At 37.9% G+C, this 21,716-nt stretch overlaps 1 protein-coding gene across 4 annotated transcripts in view; it reads left to right on the plus strand.

Moving 5' to 3' along the window:
• Positions 1-21,716, plus strand: part of LOC129725457 (cyclin-dependent kinase 14) — a 173,387-nt gene that overhangs the window by 61,426 nt on the left and 90,245 nt on the right. For all 4 annotated transcript variants that reach the window (XM_055681329.1, XM_055681330.1, XM_055681331.1 and 1 more), the window contains one exon: positions 7,570-7,647. In XM_055681329.1, the coding sequence (XP_055537304.1) occupies positions 7,570-7,647 (78 nt within the window). The remainder of the gene's footprint in view (positions 1-7,569; positions 7,648-21,716) is intronic.

Here is a 21,716-nt window from a genome sequence, read left to right on the forward strand (position 1 = left end):
TCGAGGTTTACAGGATACTATACACGTTCGAAAACAAAACATTTTTGCTTTGAAAGAAGTTTTCGTGAATTATTGGCTGGATTTTTGAGCACCTTAGTTAGAATGCATTTGCGCGAAGTTGCACTTAGCCCAAGTATGAAACCACTTTGATCCAATTGAAGAAATATCTCAGTGAAAATTATTTACCTCACCACCCGAACACATCCAGTAGTGAACTGATTGTTCCTACTCGCTACTCTCACTGCCCACTTGTCATGTTCGGATAAGCAACTCTCGACTCCAGTGTTGTACTAGCAATTAGCGTTCCTAATTGCCCATGCAACCTGTTACAAAGCGGTCTGACCAACGCCTATAAAGCACTGTGTCCACCCGTGAACCTGACCTTTACGACGTTTTCTTCCGGACGAGGAACGGAACCTACCTCACGCACATACAATTTGCTTGCATTATCTTATTGAAGGCCGCATAGCTGATGGTTTGCATAACTATGAGAACAGGTGAGGAGAAAAAACAGTTCGCCGTTAATTATCAGTGTAATTATAAATGCACTTGCAACTGATGAAAAACCCGAGCTTTGTCGGTTTGCTGGCCGTGTTTACTGTTTTCATATGCAAGTTTTGGTATCAATTAATAAATCAGATTCGATATGTTTTGACAAAACCAATTAAAATCAATAAAAAACAAAAATAATTTAAATCAATAAGAAAGAAAAATCATAAACAAAAAAAACTTCGACCATTCTTGTCTATGATCTATAAATAAATCATTTCTACAACTGAGCACTTCTCTGTTGATGCAGCACTACAAGTCTGACGGAAGAATAATGTAGCGATAAATTACATTCATTCATTCTCCGTCGATGACGCCGGACTTGATCATCCGTCACAGCGGCAGTAACAGCAGCTTTGTAGTAATGTGCGATAGTTCGAATAAGATAACGGTAGCGACCGGCTACAACAGTAGTGGTCAATTTGAGCTATAAATGTATACTGATGCATTTCAGTGCTGAACGGGCGCTCTAGCGTTGATGAGATCGTTGTTTTGTGTAATGGTAATGGCGTGCTATTTTATCTGTCGGAAGCCTAATGAAATGTTTTGCGATGTTTTGTTTATATTTGTCATAGTCACGTGTATCATTCGACTCAGTTTGACGTTTTGAATAATTTTATGAAGATTTTTTTTTTTTTGAAGATTTTTTAGTAATCAAATGTTTTGTTTTCGAATTAGTAACACATAATTTTCTCGAAGGAAATTTGAACAATTGAATGACCGTAGTGTCAAACTTGCTAGAGTTGATATTGAAGAGACCACCCATTCCTGTTTTTGTAAAGATGTCCTTTTTTGAAATAGTATGTTGCGATAAATAATACAAACTACTTTTTGATATTTTAAACTAAAGACAGTTTTTTATTACATTCGTAAATTATTTTCGCTAAAAAGACAAAACAATATTTTTTAAAACCAATAATTTTGATTTGAAGATCATTATTTATAAACATTATAGTTTTAAGCAAAATGATACAGATGGAGTTTGTGACTAAATAGTAGTTTTTTCCAAATTTTGATTGAAATTCTCGTTATGTATTTTTTTTTTTCCTGTATGGACTTCCTCACTGCGACCAGAATCGTAGATCTATTGTGAGATATGCCCGGGTGTCTGCTGTATCCCGCGCACTTCTGTTAATAGCAGTACCGCTATTGAGAAGTGGCATGCTTATTATTATTGTTCATCAGTGCTTGTGTGTAATGTGCCACTCTTCCTTACATGCTTACTGTTCTACAATACAGATACTCGTTGCTCTTGCCAAATATCACCAATTATAATTCCCTGGAGAAGTTTCGTCGTGCGTCCTTCTGGCCAGTTTTATTGATAAGAGGGACTTATTTTTTGTTAAGAGGAAGTCATGCAAAGATATTGTAGATTTCAGCGTAAAGGAAGGGTAACTGGTGGGGAGCCTGAGAATAAACCCATGCTTAAGTCCTTTTTTGACATCGGATGGCCTGGTTCTACTAAGATTCGAACCCACGACCATCCGCTTGACAAAGCGGACTCTGTAACCTTGCGGCTACGCAGCTCTTCTCGTTATGTATTAAACGGATGCCTGCTTGTTTGCTCCTTTCACTTTTTAGACCAGCATTTTTTTTTGTCTAGTTTAATGTCCTTTTTTGTGATTTTTGCTGTACTGTTTCTAATTGTGTTAAATGGGAATCGACCATATTGTTGATATCCGGATAATTCGGATAAGAGGCCTTCCAATTTCGGGAATAATTATTCGCTTTTGTTTAACGTTTCGGCATTGGTTGTTGCCTTCGTCAAGGAAAAGCAATCTGATTTTGTTTTTCGTCGTGATAGTGAACGTAATCGTTAGAGTCTTTGGCCCGGGCAAGTTTTACTCATCTATGGGTTTTCGAAGTGTAATGACTGCGCGAGGTGTACCAAGTGGTTATTTATGTCTCACGGAAACCGGTCAACCGGAGACTGCTGGCTCGTTGGATTTATTTCATCACGTTGCAAACCGGAGTAGGTTTCGTTCAATCGATTCGCGTCTACTAAACATTTTTCTAGTCCGTCAATTACTACGGAGAAAACACAAACAACACAAACCTTACTTTCCGCCGCAGTCGTAGAAATTTAGAGATAAACTCGGTCTCAGTCTGACAATTAAGCCGGAAACTGCTAACCCGTTGTTCTGATATAAGCGTGTCGCAAATCGAAGAAGGTTTCGTTCGACCGTATAGTATCGCGATTACGCAATGCATAACTTTCAAAGAACCACGTTTACCGAAGTGCGTTTGCTTTCTCGAGGGTACTCAGGATTGGTAATAGGCAAACAAGCTTAGGAAGCTTAGAGTAAAGGATGGACTTCGCTCGCCTAGATTCGCGGTGTTTGAAAAGAAAAATTCTGATCGCTCGCCTTGTAACGAGTTAGAGTCACTGATCACGGTGACACTCTCCGTCGTAGTCGTGGAGATGCAATGGTAAACTCGGTCTCCGACAACAACGACTGTTACGTCTCCTTCCTTACAATCTCCTTCCTCATCCTAACGACCGTAAGGACGTGGCCGGCGCCGTTATCGATCTATACGAAGCGGTAGCTACTGAATTGTTGTACTCTGAAGATGGCGTAGGGGGGGAGGAGGGGTTTCCTTGAGCGTTACGATTTGTTACAAAGGGAAGGGGTGAGGTGAGCTCAGCGTTACGTAACAAAATCTCCGGAGAGACTCTCCAAAAACGAGCATTTTTATCAAGCAAATCCTTTTACAGCGTTACGTAATTTTTATGGGGTGGGGGGGGGGTAGGTGTTGGCGTTACGTGGGTGTCCAAAAATTGTTTTTTTTTGTTACGTAATTTATGGATGTCCCCTAAGTGGTTTCTTGTGCAACTTCTTTAGCTCAGATCGATCACGAAGGAGCAACAACGAAATGTGCGGTCGTCAAGCTCAAGCTCAAGTGATAGTGAACGTAACCGTTGAAATAACTACAGATTTTGAATAGCAGAGCAGAAAAGAAAAAAAAAACACATAAAAAAATTCCATGTGAACATCCCAAACTACACCAAACACACAGTTATATGCTTTGAAAAGCCAAAGGACGAGAAACAAAATTAGATTTTTTTCCGAGGACGACATAAATTGGCCATAAAGCAGAAACCATTATCTTGGAATTCAATATGGCAGCTAAAGTTGATTTCCAACCTATGGGAATCATCGTGGTTCCGGGAAATTCACATTTCGGATGGAATTTGGCTGTTTCAGGCTGTATAACAGGTACCAGAAGTCGCCATCTTGAATTTAAATGTGGTATATGAGATTGAGTTCTAGTCTCTGACTATCATTCTGTTCCTAGAAACATTTGGCCATTTTAGGTAGTTTTCCAAAAACCTGAAGATGCCATTTAAAAATTCAAAATAGTTTACAAGGTCGATCTCCTGCTTCTGGACAATGCTTCGGTTGCTCCTCAGAAACTATGGCAAATTTACACATGTTGGATGATATCTGACCATTTTAGGACCTACTCCAAAACCGTTAGTCGCCTACTTGGTATTCACAATGGTATCCACGGTTGGTTTTGTAGACACTTGAAGTGGATTTTAAAACAGCTGAAGTTATATCCCGGGTTCTGAGTATCATTTTGATGCCGGGAACTGCCATATTATTGGATGATTTTTGGTCACTTTATGCTGTTTTTAGAAGCCAGAAGCTACCAATATGGTATTTCGCGTGAGTTTCCGGCCACTGGGCGTCATTCCGGTTCCAGAAATACTCGCAATGTATAGTATTTGACCATGTTGGGCTGTTTTCCAGAAGCGTAAAGTTACTATTTAAAAATTCAAAATAGCATCTAGGGTCAATCACACTGGTAAACACAGGGTTTGCCGTAGAGTGTAAACTGGAAAAAAATGAAAGATTCAATCTTTTTCAACCGTTTTTGTGAATTTTTGTGCCCCTCGAAGGGATAATCTTTCTGAGATTTAAATAAGTTTTCCCCCTCAAGCTAACGCAGAAGCGACGAACCCGACGAACAGTTGCTCTGTGTTAAGCGGGTTTTTTTTCGCTTTTGTCGACCAGTGTTATCGGCCTCTGTATCATATCGGTTCAGAAAATACTCATATTGAATTGTATTTGACCGTTCTACAGTCGAATATACTTCAGAAACGAATTATACAATATCAATATAATAAACTGTGTGACAGGATCTATTATTGGTATTGCCGTTAGTTGCCAAACAGCTGCGTAGTTGCCAAAAATTTTCATTTTCAGCAAAATACAAAAGTATTCCCAGATGAATAAAATTTACCACGCTTTAATATTTTTTTCTGAGAATCAAACCATATTTCAATTTATATATCTAGTTTAACAAATGACATAAATAAACCATATATCTATTTGAACAAATAATAGCTTTCTTATAAGAAAGGCCACATCACACCGCTAGGTTAATTGATTCGTGTTTTTTATTAAATTTCGCTTATTAGAATTATTAATTTTTTTATTATCATCTTTATGTCAATAAGAATTGTTTAAAAACTATTCATTTCCAGTTCGAGGTCCAGTTCGTTCGAGGACTGCCGGAAGTGCGTAAAGTGTTGAGAGGCTTGAATTCAGTTTTTTCGTAAGGCATCGTGGAAGCGACGAACCCGGCGAGCAATTACTCTGTGGCCTTTTGACTTCCGAGCTCGCTAGGGGCACCAAAGTTCACCGCAACGGTTAGAAAGCTATAATTTTGTATATTTTTTCAGCTTGAGCTCTAGGGCAAAACCTGTGTTGGCCAGTGTAATTCTGATTGAACCCTTCGGCAAAGTACAAGAAGGTCCGACCGACGATACTTTTTAAAACTTCAGCACTCCACTGAGAAGTGCTTCTTGACGGCATACGTGATGATTTTTTTTATTGGAAAACTCATCCTATTGGTCGTCTTCTTCGTTGAACGGTAGTCGTATATTTTTATCACCTTTCAATTTTTTCAGACCCATTTGTCTCTAAAAGTAACATTCCACGAACCATTGGATTCATACCGTTGTTTGATTTTATTCGCGTGGGACACGCTAATTTATGCTAATGAGACTTCCGTTCGGTGTTGACACGATACCGTTCACCCGTCCACTAAAAAAGAATTCAGCGGCTCTTGTCCGTCAGACGTTGGTAGTTGGTAAACTTTACGGTTCGCTTTCAGTCAGTGTGGTGCAAATTTAATTGATACTTGCGTTACATGTGACGCCAACCACACTGTAGTCACCACGTTAAGCTGATCGAGCGCCCAATAATCTACATGAATTAATTAAGTCTATGGCGGACCCACCTGTGGAAGGCATTTGAAATAATTGGCAAAAGCTGTTGAATTAGTTATGCGACTAAAGGAATTAATTTTTGGCTCTATGTCTACTTATACTTAAAGCTAGCTTCTTCACAATCGCAACACCTTCCAGCAAAAAATGAGTGTACGAGTAATGAAACGTAGTTCATAATTTGTGTTACTTATGCGTTTAAAAGCTATTGGCGGTTCGTGAACAGTTTAACTGATTTCGTATCAATCGAATTTAATATAACTTTGCTAAGGCCTTGTTTGTCAAAAAATGCATCACACGTAATTAACATTATTTTATGTTAACTCTGTAATACCTCTTATGCATGAGCGCCAACAACGTTGTGAATTGTGATCGGAAATTGATTGATAGGTTGGACGCGTGCTGGTAGGCAATTCAGTTCAACGACATCCGCAATGTGTAGCGCACTACCGGTTTCAAGAAGTTATGAATATAAATGACTTAACGGCGAGACGGTAAGTGCGTTGCTATGGCTAAGGCACGGCTTCATGATTAGTTCTGTTCATGAAGTGTCTACTGTAGTATGCTTAAATTTTCTATAATATATTCTGATTCGATACGGCAAATTTGCACATTTTTCTCTAGTTCCATTGTTTGAACGTCTCCTCGACTTTTAACACTTTTGTTGCAAGTAGCGAGTATAAAACAATAATAAAAAAATTGTTTTTACTCAAATAACATTTATTTGACACGCTAAAATACATGTTTATGTTTTAACTTTACAATTATATGCGGATGATCTTTACAAATGAGGAAATTATTTTTCTACTGTATATTACAGGTTAATAGGCAAGCCAAAATTGTGCACATCGTTCAAGTATTAAGCAATAAGTGATTACAGAACCCACAAATCATTAAGGAAAACTATGTTCCTTTAAGGTTAAGAAGAAAAAAAAAGTTACAGAAGAAAAATTATATTATATTATTTTAAATAGTGAAGGCAAAAACAATTATAGCATCCACTTTACAAGAAGAATTAAATATGTCAATTTTTATTATTTTTCGAATTTATAGGAAGCTTGTATGTTGCCAAAAAACACACATCAACAAACGCTGAATATATAAATCTAATTTTAGATACAAAGCAAATGTAACTTCTTCATGGGGCGGCGCCTAAATCGTGGTAGAGGAGGTTTTTGATTTGTGACATTTGCTGCCTACAAAGAAAGATTTGCGGCAAAATAACCAAAAAGATGATTAGCTCCATTCACAGGTTGTTACAAATAAGCTATTCATTCAACGCGAACTTTTGTCTCGCACAATGCGAATTTTTGCCCAAACTTGTATAATATGCTTTGAAGGCAAGATGTGTTGGTACCGCTTGGTAACCAAACCGAACCTTACTATATACGCCCATGCACGGAGAGAAAAACCTTAGATTCAAATCATATGTGTGATATAATAAGATGCAAGTCTGACTTATGCAGAAGTTTGTTGCTGCTCTCTTTCATAATCTGTGTTCAGAGCATACCGTAGCTTGCGTCATTTGCATGAAAGTGACATTTTTATTCCATTAACAATATGCTGGGTAATATTATATACATTATTTATATAGGTATTCGCCTACGTCTTGAACTATTCCTAACTACCCGCGGCTTTTAACCTTATTATTACACCACTACGCTTGACGAGCTCTGCTGAATGCTAATGAATTCGTTCGGCACTGCCACTATCGGTATATTCTTCACCGATTTATGTGCTGTGTATAATAAAAATTAACATTTCCATTTTTTCTCTGCTTCCAGGAGTAACAATGCGTGAGAAAAAAGGAGGCGCCCTGCAGAAGCTGAAAAAGCGACTATCGCACAGCTTCGGTCGATTATGTAAGTAACAATGAGACTTTTTTCGAATCGTTAAAACACCACTACGTACAGATGGACAAGTCGGAGAAGTAGTTCCAAAATAAAAGTGCTTTTGCTTCGTGCACTAGGGAAGTGGTGTGCTTTTGGCGTACGTTCGATTTCCCCCCCGGTAGCTGGTTTCCGTTCTATGTTTTATGGATATAACGGGGCCACACGAAACTGAAATTTGGGAGTGGCTTTCGGGAACGGGAACGGATGTATTGACGTCAAAAAAATAGTAGCTACTCTGAAGCTTTTAGCGATAGAGGACGGTATTGATTATTATTATTACATTGCTGTATTTTTATGGGATTACCATCGAATTTAGGTAGATATAAAAAACTGTCGTGTTGAGTTTCCAACATTGTCGAAAATAATTCATCCTGACCAAAACTTTGGATTTCATCTTCCTGTATCTTTCATGGCAGATATTTTAATGATAAAAAATATTAGTGCTTTAAAACGTAATAAAAACATGATTGCACCATTTAGGTCGTTTTTCGTGCTTCTAGTCCCTATTTACGACAATGACGATGCATGTATCACGGGTTGCAACCTTTCCACTGCAAACACTTCCTTCCTGCTCAGGTTATCAGGTGTTGATAAGGCGACACAAACGTGTCAATCTGTTCGCGCTTGAGGTTTTTTTTTGTTGTTCCGCATCATACGATAGTCGTTCGGGCAACGAACGGTTCACAGTTCGGTCGACTTTCCAGCGGAGAATGAAACGAGGTTGGATGGGGAGTTAATTGGAAATTGCCACCTTTTCCCCGCGGTGGCTTCTTCTCGTTCACGAAGCTATGCCATGGCGCTTTCCAACTTGTCAGAATCGGTTACAAAAACGGAACGGTTTGCATGATTCGTTGCAGTTTTTCCACTGCTTGCGAACAGTTTTCCGGGATGTGTTAGTGATGATAGCCGGTGTAATGGTGAAGGCGTCATTGGAACAATGCATATCATCCGGTCGTTTTGCATTTCGTTCTGGTCGTTGAGTTTGTGATTCGCGTACGAACTTTGCCACGGAGTGTCAACTCATAATGGATCGTTTAGATGTACAAATTGACGTCAGCCGGGTAGTAAATTGAAACTTCGTTTCAATTTGACTTTCGTTTCCTAATGAATATTAAAGGTAAGCTTTGCTATGTATGGAAATTTGAAAAAGGGTTTCGAAGTCTATTCTGTGGTGATATAAAATAAACATATTACAATGAACCATTTACCAATAAACTGAAAAGTAACAAATGTGATAACGTTGAATGTTTCGGTTGATTTCACCACGAAATGAGCTTAAATTATGGATATTGCCTGGATACAGGATTCTCAATAGGGGACAGAAGACCTACCAGTTTCTTAATATCCAATATTCTGAGTTACTTGCAACAATGAAAAAAACGAGAAACCAATATTGTATCAGGAACAAAAATACTAGCACTTTTACAGCCCTAGGGTTGTATAAAATGGTGACGTGGGACTAAACACTGTAATTAGAGGGTTTTTTTCACAACGAAGTTACCTGATGTATGCCTGAAGGAAGTTAATGTTAAAAAAATCATTTTCGTTCTTTTGATCGCCAAGTTTTTTTTCTGCTATCAATTACATTCACTTTATTACGAGGACAGCTAATATACGTATATTATTTGTCAAGTTGTAAATGAAAAAATATCATCTAACAATGTTCAAAAAATTGATTCTAATTCTAAGGAAGATTTTGAATAAATCTTAGTCAATGGACAAAAAACACAAGCATTCGCCGGCTCTTACTCTTCTATAAGTTTGTATATTTTAGGAATATATTCTTTCGATGCTATCCAGTCCAGATATATAGTGGATATCGAAACTGAAATGAAATAAAAATAACTGATAACTTATGACCGTTGCAAAAATGTACAATTCTTGTTAGGTAATTTATGGTAATAATAGTCATGAGATAAACTTTCAGCAGCAGCAATGAAGTTTTTCCTCGATTGCACACGTATATACATGTACGAATAGAAGTGTACCGCTACAATACGATAAGTACCGCTGCAGTACGAATAAAAGACCGCTGAAAAGTACGAATAGAAGTGTACCGCTGCAATCATAGACGACGAGAGACCTGCGGCTCTCTGCTACGCATATACTGTACGGTACTGTTGCTTTCACCAGCATGTTTTCTTTCAAGACATCAGTTTTTATTACGTTTTAGCAACCGAGTTAGAAATTGTTCAAGAAAAAGGGTTGTTTCAAACTTTTCGAAAAACCTTTACCTTCAAGACATCAAAATAGTCTAAGTTCAATTTTTCTTTTGATATTGATACAGAGAATATCAGAGGGAATGGTTGGTGTCTATTCATGTTGTCTGTGCTAGGAATGCTCGCATGTGATTGGTTTTTGTTCGCATAAATTTGTCCTTGAAACTTTTTATTAATTTTCAGCTGAGCAATGAAATAATAGTAATAACTAGCGTATCACAAAATTGTCCAACATTTTATCTATCCAACACCATATTGGTCTTTGTTATCCTTCATGTGGTTATGCTATTATTATCGTTTGAAATCTGACGCAACATCTGATAGTTGCATTTTCTTTTTTACAGAATGCATCCCAGTATAGAAAACAAAGACGTAGTCCCACGTCAAAAAAAAAATCCATATTGCCGAAATACGAAGGGAAATCAATATGGGACCGTCCATATTCCACGTGGAAAACTTATAGGGGGATAGGAAGTGCGCAAATATCCACGCTTGTCCACGGAAGGAGAGGAGGGGGTAACAATAATGTCCGGGTGTACACATTTTTATCAATGGAAATATGTCAAAAAATACATTGACTTATAATAAAAATTCTGCAGATATTCTGGTTTTTAGAGCCGTTGTCAGCTATATTAGAGATAAATTGGAAATCATTTTCTTCGTGGCATGTTGAGCATATGTTCAAAACCTTTCAAGAATTTCGGGGAAAAAAGATATTTTTTTTGTTTTCTTTTGTTAGCAGAGGTTTTTAGGCTAATTTGAAATCACTTCCAACTAAGCTGTGAGCTAAATTTGGAATAAGTTCTGTCATTAGTCTTTTGTCCTTTTTCTCTCGTTAGAATTACCTGCCTAATAATTTGAACCTAATTTAAGATCATTTTCATTTTTGATTTCAAATGTTTTTAGAAGTAGGTAATTTTTTTGTGCTAAATTTAGAAGTTTTTTGTTCAGAGAAGATTTCAACCGGTTCGAGAAAAATTTATAATTCTTTTTATTTTCGATGAAGATAAGAAAAATTTTTTAGGCGTATATGAGAATTTACACTGTTTCAATAAAAATCAACGGATTTATCTAACCTTTGAAATTTTGTATCTTGATTTGCCAGTGTAATCAACTTTTTAAGCTCTTCAGTCCAGCGATGTCGGTTTTTACGCGGTTTGCATTATTGATTTTTACGTTTTAAAAGATCCAGAGTGTCGATTATATATCGATTATACCCAGGTTCATTTCGTCACATGTGCACCAAACATTCATTTATGCTCTTTTCCTTAAATGAAAGAAGAAATTCAAACCACAGTGTTTGATGTTCTAAATTGAACGCTTTAGCTCGTATGATTACTTGCTTTCATAGGTTATCATATTTCGATAATTGCATATATTCGGATGTTACGGAATAGGGTACCTGTGCAGCGCCCATGATGTTACACAGGTGGACCCGACGCGTCGCGACGCCACTGATCATACCTAACCTTTTTTTCCTTTATTTTCATCTTGAGTCGCAAGTGGAATTAACTCTGCTCTTAGGCTTTATCGGAAGTATCACGATAGAAAAAAAACTACGAAGGTTTTCCAAACATTTCTGTTAAATGCCAGAAACGGCCAAAACAAGAAAACTATTCCAAAGAAAATTCTCCCAAAGTAAAACCAGAATCAATGAAAATGCCAAAAAAAGAAAATGATAAAAAATTGCCAAAAAGTGCATCTAGAGGTTAGCAAATGAGAAAAGAATATGATTTCAAATGATGCTCAAAATTGTCGAAAAGCACTTTTAAAGTTTGAAAAAGCTCAAAAATGAAAAATATCGCTAATATAGTTCCTAAATACGAAGATCAGAAAAGGCTGAAAAAGCAATTGATTACACATTTTAACGGTTCTGACATAGTTTTATATGTCTCTAAAACTAGACGAAATAAAAACAAAAACTAAATAATACCGTGGAATGGGGTGAAATTGATCACTGGGGTGAGATTGATCACCTGAAAATTCGTGATAAAAATACTAATCAAAAGATATTGCTTTTACAACACTAGGCAATGTTAACGTGTCCTTAAACGCAACTTTTGCATGGTTCACATACCTGTCAAAGTTAACCCTCGCATGCCCGGTGCAATTTTTCATATTTTCGAAAAATTCTTCTAACTCAGTCAAAACTCAATCAAATTTGATCAAAAATGTTTCCAAATAACAGAAAAAAAGTATTGAATTTACTTAAAGTAATCTTAGTTGAGAGTTAATTACGTTGAATTTGGAGAAGTGAGTGAAGTTTTATAAAAGCTCAAAAAATGTTATTTTCAACAATGATCATTCCATATCATCAAAGATATACTGATAAATTCGCAGGAAACCACGAAGATTTTAATTTTAAAGCTAGTTTTTGTGCTTTTGCAACAAACCGAACTGAAATCGGTCTAACGACGATCAAATAAGAGCAAATTTAGCAACAAGCAGCTCGTGAACCAGAATAAACAAATTTTAACCTGAAATATCGTTATTTTCGTTTCCAAACTAGCTGTAAATGATATTTTTAGTACAGAAATCATCATTTATCTTTAGCATATCGAAAAAAGGACATTGCCGAAAAAATGTAAGGAATGTAAGACAGGTGATCAATTTCACCCCAATTTACCTCATAGTACCTTATAGAATTATCGAATTTATTTCATGAAGTAGACGATAGAAATTTCACCAATAGCCATATAGGTTTACTGGAGCACATACCAGTACTTGTTTCAAAATTATACTATTTCGGGAAAAATGTACATGAAGCTAGTTAATTGGAAATTATTTTCAAAATTGATCAATTTCACCCCGTTCCATGGTTCTCTTCAACGATAGAATCGTCTTCTAAAACCTGCAAAAAGTTGAAAAAGAAAATGTTTTTAAATTAAACTCTGAATTGTCAAAATCTAATTGCAAAGGTCAGAAAAGGTCTAAAGGAAAATGATTCCAAATTAGGCTCGGTATCCTCGAAGAACATTTTCAATCAACGAAAAAAATGTAATTAAACGCAGAATTGCCTCTGGCGGTTTCTGATGAAACAAATTATGTCCAATAACGCAGGATCGAGTGTTCTCGGGAACGGGTATAAATTGATTTCGAGGAACATACATTTCGGGGTGTCTTTTGTAGTCAAAAGAAAAAAAGTGCTAATAAGCGATTTTCTCTCGCATGTTTTAAATACGCTTCGCTTCTTTCATATAAACCTAATTGAAGCACAACGCGCGAATTTTTTATTTTTCTAGTCTATTAGTTATATTTTTATAGAAGTTTTTATTTCTATTACTGATCATAAGCTTGAGCTTAAACTTGAACATGCAAAAGTTGGACGGTGCGGAACCACATCCATATTGTGTCAATTAAGAACATCCGTTGTACTGTTTTTGAACCAGTGCAATGGATATGTATTGTTAATAACGCATTTGGAGCTCTAGCGAATGTTCAATGTATTGAACGGCTCAAAATCATTTCATTTTTGAAGTATTAACCGGTGCTAGTATTGTCATGATGATTTGTATTGGTATTGGTAATATTTTTCAGAATGCTGCTGTAGTTAAAGTAGTGCAAGCACTAATCAATACTGATGATTTTGGTACTGACTAGGTTAATGCAAATATAAACTGATCGATTCACTATTATGAATCCGGTCATTCGAAAACATCATCGAATCAATTACAATTAAAAAAGAACATTTTGCATTCAACAACGACTCTGGTTTTATTCTTATGCATTCCACGTTATTAGCACCAGCGTCAGTAAATTCTGTTGCAACAAAGCTCGCTATTTAAAGTTCCGGTTGATGACGGTGATTAGAGATGCACGAGCCTTTGATACGCACCGACTCGCGAAAGTAACCAGCGGTTTTTTGAGCGCCCTGAAACTGATCGTTTGCCCGAAACCGAAGTCTACCGAAACATCACGATTTTGTGTGTATTTTGGATACATATTCTGATTTCAATCTCTCAATGTATTCATTGCGCAACTGTTGCGTTATCATTTTGGCACATTTGTTGTGCAAAGTCAAAGCATAGAATGTGCGTTTCGAGAGGACACATTGATTGCTTAAAGCTAGAACTTCTACGTGAACAACCGCAATTTTCTTAGTTGCTGGATCTGGATCGTCTGGAAATTTCGTAGTCTGATGGATCTGCGCTAGTGAAGTTACACAAGGAACAATCGTAATATGGCTTATTTGGGACTAGTTTACCATCTTTAATGTTCAACAATTCAGTAGCTTCCACTTTTGTATGAGATCGATAACGGCGCCGGCTACATCCTTTCGGTCGGTTAGGGAAAGGAGAACGGAAGTGTTACAACCGTTATTGCCAAAGACCGAGTTTACCCCTGAATCTCTAACGACGGAAAGGAAGGTTACTTTGTCATCGTTAGTTACCCTGCCAAGTATTTGTAATTATAACTGCCTGGAGAAATATTCAACTGTGTATAATTTCTTTTCTCTGAAATTTTAGCGTGAGAGAGGGTTAAGTAGGGGGGATGGGAGTGATCCATAGAATAAACCCATGCATAAAAGTCCCTTCGAAACCGAACGTTCTGATTCTACTAAGATCCGAACTCCAATCGCAATGTCAAAGCGGACTTTGTTACTTTGCGGCTACGAGCTCTTCTATTTATATTTCTATTACTTTTTTTATCTGACAAAAGAGGTTCAGATTCCATGTGGAAACCGGCGGGCTGGATGCCGGGGCGGCCACGAGTTTCGATTAATAAGAGCTGTCAAATTCTATTTTCTAAAACGACCGTTTAGGCTAAAAAAAAACTGATCCCATAATAAGCCCAAAAAGGAAGGAAATACCAAAAATGGTTCGAAATTTAATTTGCCAAAATATAACAAATTAGCATGAGCATGAGCATGAGCATGATTGACCGCCTGCGGTTGCTACTCCGTTATTGCCAGATCAGCTGTAATTACACAGAGAACCAATAGATGATGCTTGGGACCAACATGCATCCTCAATGTGTAAAAACTGGTGACCTTCATCTTTATATTAGGCAATACCAGCGCCGGCCGCATCCGAATGCAGGTCAAAGAAGGAATTTGTATAGGAAAATGTTGACGTGATACTCGCTTATTGGAAGCCGAGAACACCTCTGCACTTCCACGAGAAATCACTGGGATGTTGGAGAAAGGGCAAGGTACACAGCAGGGTTCGTTTTGGTAAACGATGCGCTGATTTCGAGTGTCGGGTTCTTTAGAACAAGTATCGCGCGAACAAGTTCATTATATCCGTCGCGATATTCATAATGCGATTCGAAGTCATTCAGTTTGACAATGTAACACCGCAACAATAAATCGTACGCAAGGATACTGGACCTTTGATCAAATTGGGACAACTTCAAATATTATGATATCTTCTCGTAAGGTGATCCTCTTTACACCGAAATCAGTTGCGCGTTGTTGATCTATATGTAGATAATTCGACCTCATGGAGGTACCGACGAGGAGTCTCTAGGGGTTCGGTCAACCGGACATTTTCTACCTAACAGATCGACCAACGACGTTTCTCGTATATACTTTATCTGCTCTAAAAAAACGATAAGATACCGCGAAAAACGCTTATTACGAAAATAACCATGAGTATATTTCTAGCCAAACGTCGCGATCCTCTGCGTACGACGCACGCGATGTAGCCCATGCTACTCGTAGCAATCAGCTATTTGTCGATCCCGAGTCAATCCTAATCCCGAGAAGAAACGAACGCACGTCGGCCGTCGCGATTCTTGGGAAGGTATACATCGCGTTTTCGTTAATCGCGATATTTATCGACCGGACGAAATCTTCGGTTGAACAGTCACAGTGAGACATGAACAAGTATCTGGGTATACCCCTCGAAATCATTATATTCCGAAAACGTTAATATAAGTAAAATTCTCCCGAGCCGGAAACGCGGTTTACATCGAAACACTACGACATTTCACGCCGATTCTCTCTTAGTTGTCGATGCGAATGTTGCCTATTAAATAGAAAAATTGGCAAAGTTTCATGCATACAAAGCCTTAATAATTTAAAAATGAAAATTTCCATATTGACCATCCATCGAGCTAATATAGTCTTAAGTTTGTTAACAAAATGCCGACCTTGTCATTATTGAAACATAGTATACAAAACATAAGCAGCCCAAAAGCTAGAAAAATCGAAAAAGTGAAGCATAAGATTTCATGTATTATCCACAACCATTGCTTTCGAGGTGAACACATGTTTGGCTGATAGAACCCTACTTGAAGCCTGACCGTGCAAAAACGTGGTAGATGACGGATTCGAGGCATACTATGCGTCATGTTGGCTCATTACTAAGTTGAGCTACTCATTACCTTGGGTGTGATCCTGTTGGAAAGATAGAAAAATGGCAAAGCTTGGTGTATCTAAAACATTAAGTGCAAACATCAGGTGTAGATGTACATACTAATCCAAAGTCTTAAAATTATTGATAAGACCAAACCAATCATGAATTTTTCAGGCTGACTAAATAGTCATCAGATGTCAAACTCAACTTTATTGAGTTTTCTATTACCTGTCATGCGAGAGTCAGTGCGTTCAAAAATTCATTGCACACGACATATCAGTGAATACATATCAATTAATCTATTCCACCATAAATTCTAATAAACAATACTATTACACAAAACTACACGAGAAAAAGGCTCCAGAAAAACACCTTAATTGCACTCTGTTTTCAATTTGGACATTCAAAACTGTAACAGTTAAACATTCATGACGAGCACAATCAAAACGGCGTGCTACGTCGTTCCGCAAACTGGCAACTACGTGGTATTCGGTGGATCATCACATGATGTGAACCATATTCGAACGCGGACCATTTAGGAGAATAAATATAATACCAAACGCAAATCATGTTTGTCGTATCGAGCCCATTGATAAGTTAACTCACCTGACAATTCTTAGTGCTTTTACTTGTGGGAGAAAAAAGTAAAACAGTAAAACATCATCGCACAATCTGGTTTGCAAACAAAAAAAAAAAACTACTCGCAGCCGAAAAGCTACCACACCTCGTGCACCCAACAGATCACACATTCACACTTCTGCCAAAGTCCAAAGCCCTTGCCAAAATATAACAAATTAGGTCGACTAACGCACACTTCAGAGTAGTAGGGGTGAATCGGTTTTCAATAATGCACATTTTTAAGTAACTTCTGTCGTCAAAGAAATAAGCACCCTTAGGCTTGTTATTGATGATCTCACAGGTAACATGCGCGTGATATCTCTGAGTTTCTGTGCACCTAGCCACTGTAAGACAAACATGAATTGTTGACTAATTTTCGTGGTTTTCATTAACAAAACAATCGTCACATATAACAAAAACTACTAGCGCTCTACGGTCTCCAAGTTGTCATATAATATGACAACTTTAAAAAAATCAGTACAAAAGGAACGACTGTAAGCTTTTAAACTGTAAATTATCGATCCTTGTGTACCCTAACTCTATAAAACTACCTACTTCCATAAAACAGTTCGACTGCTCTGTGAATATTTGGAGCACTTCTAGTGCACTAACTTTTTTCATCTGACAAAAAAGGGTTCAGATTATAGCGATCCCATGTGACCACCGGCGGTGGCGGCCACGGGCTCGATTGATAAGAGCTGTTCTATTGTGTTTTCCCTTTGCCGCCAGCGGCCGAAGAGGTGTCGGGGGAAACTGAGTTAACTTTTCCGATGTATGCAAATTTAACGGACGACGAGTATGCGGGCGTAACTTTTCCTCTGTGCCGTTCGTGTCCGTATTCGGTTGCTAAAATTGGTGGTTACCAGTCATTTGCATACCATCATGGACGCAGTCGTAAAGATGGTTCCCAAGTCTGCCAGTCAATTTGTGAAGTTTTTCTCCAGTAAGGATGGTAATTTTCCCAATGGCTATCCGATTGTGCTTCGTGCGGCATGGTTTTATTAGGGTTGCCAACGTAGCAAGAATTACAATTTCAGCTTAGTTGATTGCATTGAGATTTGACCTTCTGTTGGACGGAATCCGCAATCCAATTTCTGGTGTGTACGGCAATTGTGGTTATATTTTTATGATTTTATCTGTATGTAACAGTTCTTGTCATGCAATGTTCGATACCAAAAAGGGGAATCATTTGAATCGCAAAATGTTGAAACCATCACTGTTTATTCAAAAGAAAAAACAATAAATTAACTGGGTTTTACACTAATTAAAAATCTACCTCTACCTGCACGCATAATTCACTAACAAATGGAGAGATCATTGACCGGTGTGAACTAGTATGTAACAGCGGAATTCCACTTTTTCTCTCTAAACACACCAATAATGCAAATAAATCCTATTTGCTGACGGTTTCGTGTGGTCACGGCATGTGCAGTTTATTTGCTGATTGCGTCTGGTTGAAATTATTATGTATCATGCACTCGGTGCGCCGATCGCTTGCCCGTGTGTTACACGAGAAGAAAGAGAAAATAAAAAATGCAATGACCGCATGCTGGCAATGAAATTTGTGCACTCTGTATCGGTAGGAAGTAACCGATTGTTACTGAAATTGTTCACTAGTGGGACAGAATGGTTGCTTTCATGTGCCGAGTCGGGTAATGCACATGTGTTTGTTTGTACAATCATTGTTCATCTCACAAGCCATAGCGAATTATCTTGAATACGGAATTGAAATTTCTTCTAGTGATGTAGTGTAGAACTAGACGATTTAAAAAAATGTTCGTTAAGACACAAGTTAATATTTAGTTATTGTACCGTTTTATTAAGCTGGTCTCGAGGTACGATGGTGGCCTAACAAGTCAGTCGTCGTAGGTTTGAGTCTCGACTCGGGAGAGACTGTTAGTTTCTATAGGATCGTAGTGCTAGCCCCGCAATTGTCCTGTACACTTAACAGTTGGCTGCAAAGTCTGTATATAATAAACAAAAGGTCGAGTTCCGATACGGAATGTAGCACCAAGGCTTTGCTTCGCTTTGCCATTTTATTAAATTTAATGAGCTACTGTTAGAATGTAATTAAATCGAATGTCTTAAAGAAAAAATGTCTGGTACTGACAACATGTCGGTACAAGCCATGAGGAGCAAAGAACTGGTCACAAATGTTTACTACGGTAGGAAGTTAAATTTCAATATCCAGTTGCAAAAATCGATTTACAAGAAATGTATTTCGAAGTGCTCCAAATAGTTATTCCTTTAGTAAATTCATCCAAGGGTGTGTGATGATCCATACAAAATATACGGATATAATCCTGCCATTAAACTGAAAATTGTCTTATGCTTGAAATAAATCAGGACCAATATGCGTTGAACGGCTCTATACTTCTACTTTAATGCTTAGTCTTCGTACGTCCTTTTTATTCGTTTCAACAATAGTTGCAAGTTTCATTGCTGAAAAAGGAACCCATAATAAAAAGCCACTTTGTACGCACTTGAAAAAAATCCAAATTTACTTAAGAAAAGCATAAAAAAGTGCAGACAACAAAGGAAACGCATGATTCTCGTCATGTAGGTAATAGAACACAAAGCCAATGGGGCGTACTCGCAAGAGCATTTTGAAATGATTTTGCATACTTATGTTTACACAGTTTCCCGTGCAGTGCGGTGCTTTTGAGGTTCATTAAATATTTGCAGAAGGTTTGCTCTCGCACAGTGCTCCCGACTTTGAAATGTAACCTCGACTTTTACAACTAGGAAACGGCTAATGCATGCAGTCGCACCATGCTGTAAAACAGCGTTGTTTGAGTATGCTGCTGCTGCTGTAAGTACGCCGAATGTCTACCCTCTTATGATGCACGGCGTATGCAAAGTATCGACAGGCTGTGCAAATGAGCAAACGTGGAACCAACAAACAGGAAACGGTTATACGTCTACGACATGAATTCATGCGCGTTATGCGTCCGCCCCATTCGCTGCTCATTCCTTCGTCAGTGCGAAGCTTCTGGTTTTATTGCGAATGAAGTGCGGTAAAAAATGTAGTACGATGACCTTTTCAAGGATACTTGAAGTGCGGCTATCGGCGTACCTTGCTCAAATTATTCAACATCATATCTCTGTTTTGATAGCTCAAGTTAATAGCATGCTAAAAAAGCAAAGCCTTGGTGCTACATTCCGTATCGGAACTCGACCTTCTGTTTATTATACACAGACTTCGCAGCCAACTGTTGAGTGTACAGGACAATTGCGGGGCTAGCGCTACGATTCTACTGACACTAACAGTCTCTCCCGAGCCGAGACTCGAACATACGACGACTGGCTTGTTAAGCCAGCATCGTACCTCGAGACCAGCTGGGAGAGTACAATAGTTTGCCATAAATTTTGTAATCTATCACCCCTTTTTCTATGCTATTAAATACATATCATCTATTAATATACTACGATTGTTTATGGTGAAACGTTGAATTCTATCTAGTTTTGTTTTGGAAACAAACACCGCATTATTATTTCAAAACGTGCGTCACGGCAGATATTATATGAGCCTGATGAATGAATAACACATCTTTTCATTGAGAACCATCCGGAAGTGCCTAATTTCGCCTCACTGAGAGAAGTAATTTATACATACGTCATCAATCACGTACATGCGTTGACGCGCCACCAGCAGTGTAACACGGTAATGAATCTAGTATAATGGTGTTCTCTTCTGTCGTCTTCAATTTTCAGCTGTTGATCTGATCACACTGGAGGCGCAAGCAAGCAAGACCGGCATCACTCTCTTGATACGTACGTGATCCGGCATTACACGTATTTCGCTGTTATTTTTCCACCTTGATTCACAGAAGCATCGTCTTTGTTATCATATGCGTATACTTATGTATCATTAGCCACTGGGAGGAAACAATGTTGTCCTGTTTGTCGCTCCATGGCACGAAGCGAAGCAGTTTCTGTATCAGTACATCCGGAAGAGTACACCTTACTGTCAAAAGTAGAGTTTCTGATTTGATATTCTGGTTGAATAAACGTCTTATTCATGTTACCCTCATTCATCGCAATGTTTTTGTGTTGTGTGGCGAGTAATATTTGGATTTGAATGTTGCATGTAGATTTCGTTTATCATTTATTGCAATATTCGTCAGCGTTATTGGAATGACTAGAAGTTGCACAAACAATTATTTTAACTTTTTCATAACTGCTGGTCGATGTGGTAACAAGCGATTCCGTAGACATCCAAGATCAGTCAGTTGAAACGTGCAGCTGTTTGTCGTACATACAAGAAATGATATTGAATTTTCCTCCCCCAGAATACCATAGTGTTGTTTATTGTACTGGAAGCTTTCTGGACTGATTCGATTTGAAGCCCAGACAGAGATTTTGCGGTATATCAGTGATTCCTGTGCACACTCGTACAGGCCAGTTGAACGGTGCCTTGCATGCTGATTTCTCCGATGAATAATTCAGTGCTGTGTACTGTGTATTGTAGTATTGAATTCTTTTGGTTGTTTCAGTTTCCGTACAACGATACAGTTATATATCTTATCCTATTCAATAAGGACTATGGAAGTATAGCAGCCTAATCCGATTGACTATTTTCTTAGCTGCTTGCAAGCGGCCGTTTTAAACTGGAGTATTAAGGCAGATATAGGGTAGGGAACATATTTTAAGCAGCTTTAGGAATCGCCTGTGTATTCAGACGAAATACTCGAAATGTGTTGGGTGAAACTCAAACAGTAGTATATCAATCTGTTCGCTATCGTTTTCTCTATCAGAACTTGTTTTCAGATTGTAAAACTAAGTTAGCAAACTTTGACAATCGTCAATCAAAGTTACGAATTGAGGGACACTATTCCAATCACCCCGAACCTATTTTAAGCAGTTTCCATCTGTTTTGCAGGCGTTTTTTTTCAGCACCCGG

Source organism: Wyeomyia smithii, chromosome 2 (assembly GCF_029784165.1).
Source record: "Wyeomyia smithii strain HCP4-BCI-WySm-NY-G18 chromosome 2, ASM2978416v1, whole genome shotgun sequence".
Classification (NCBI taxonomy): Eukaryota; Metazoa; Arthropoda; class Insecta; order Diptera; family Culicidae; genus Wyeomyia; species Wyeomyia smithii.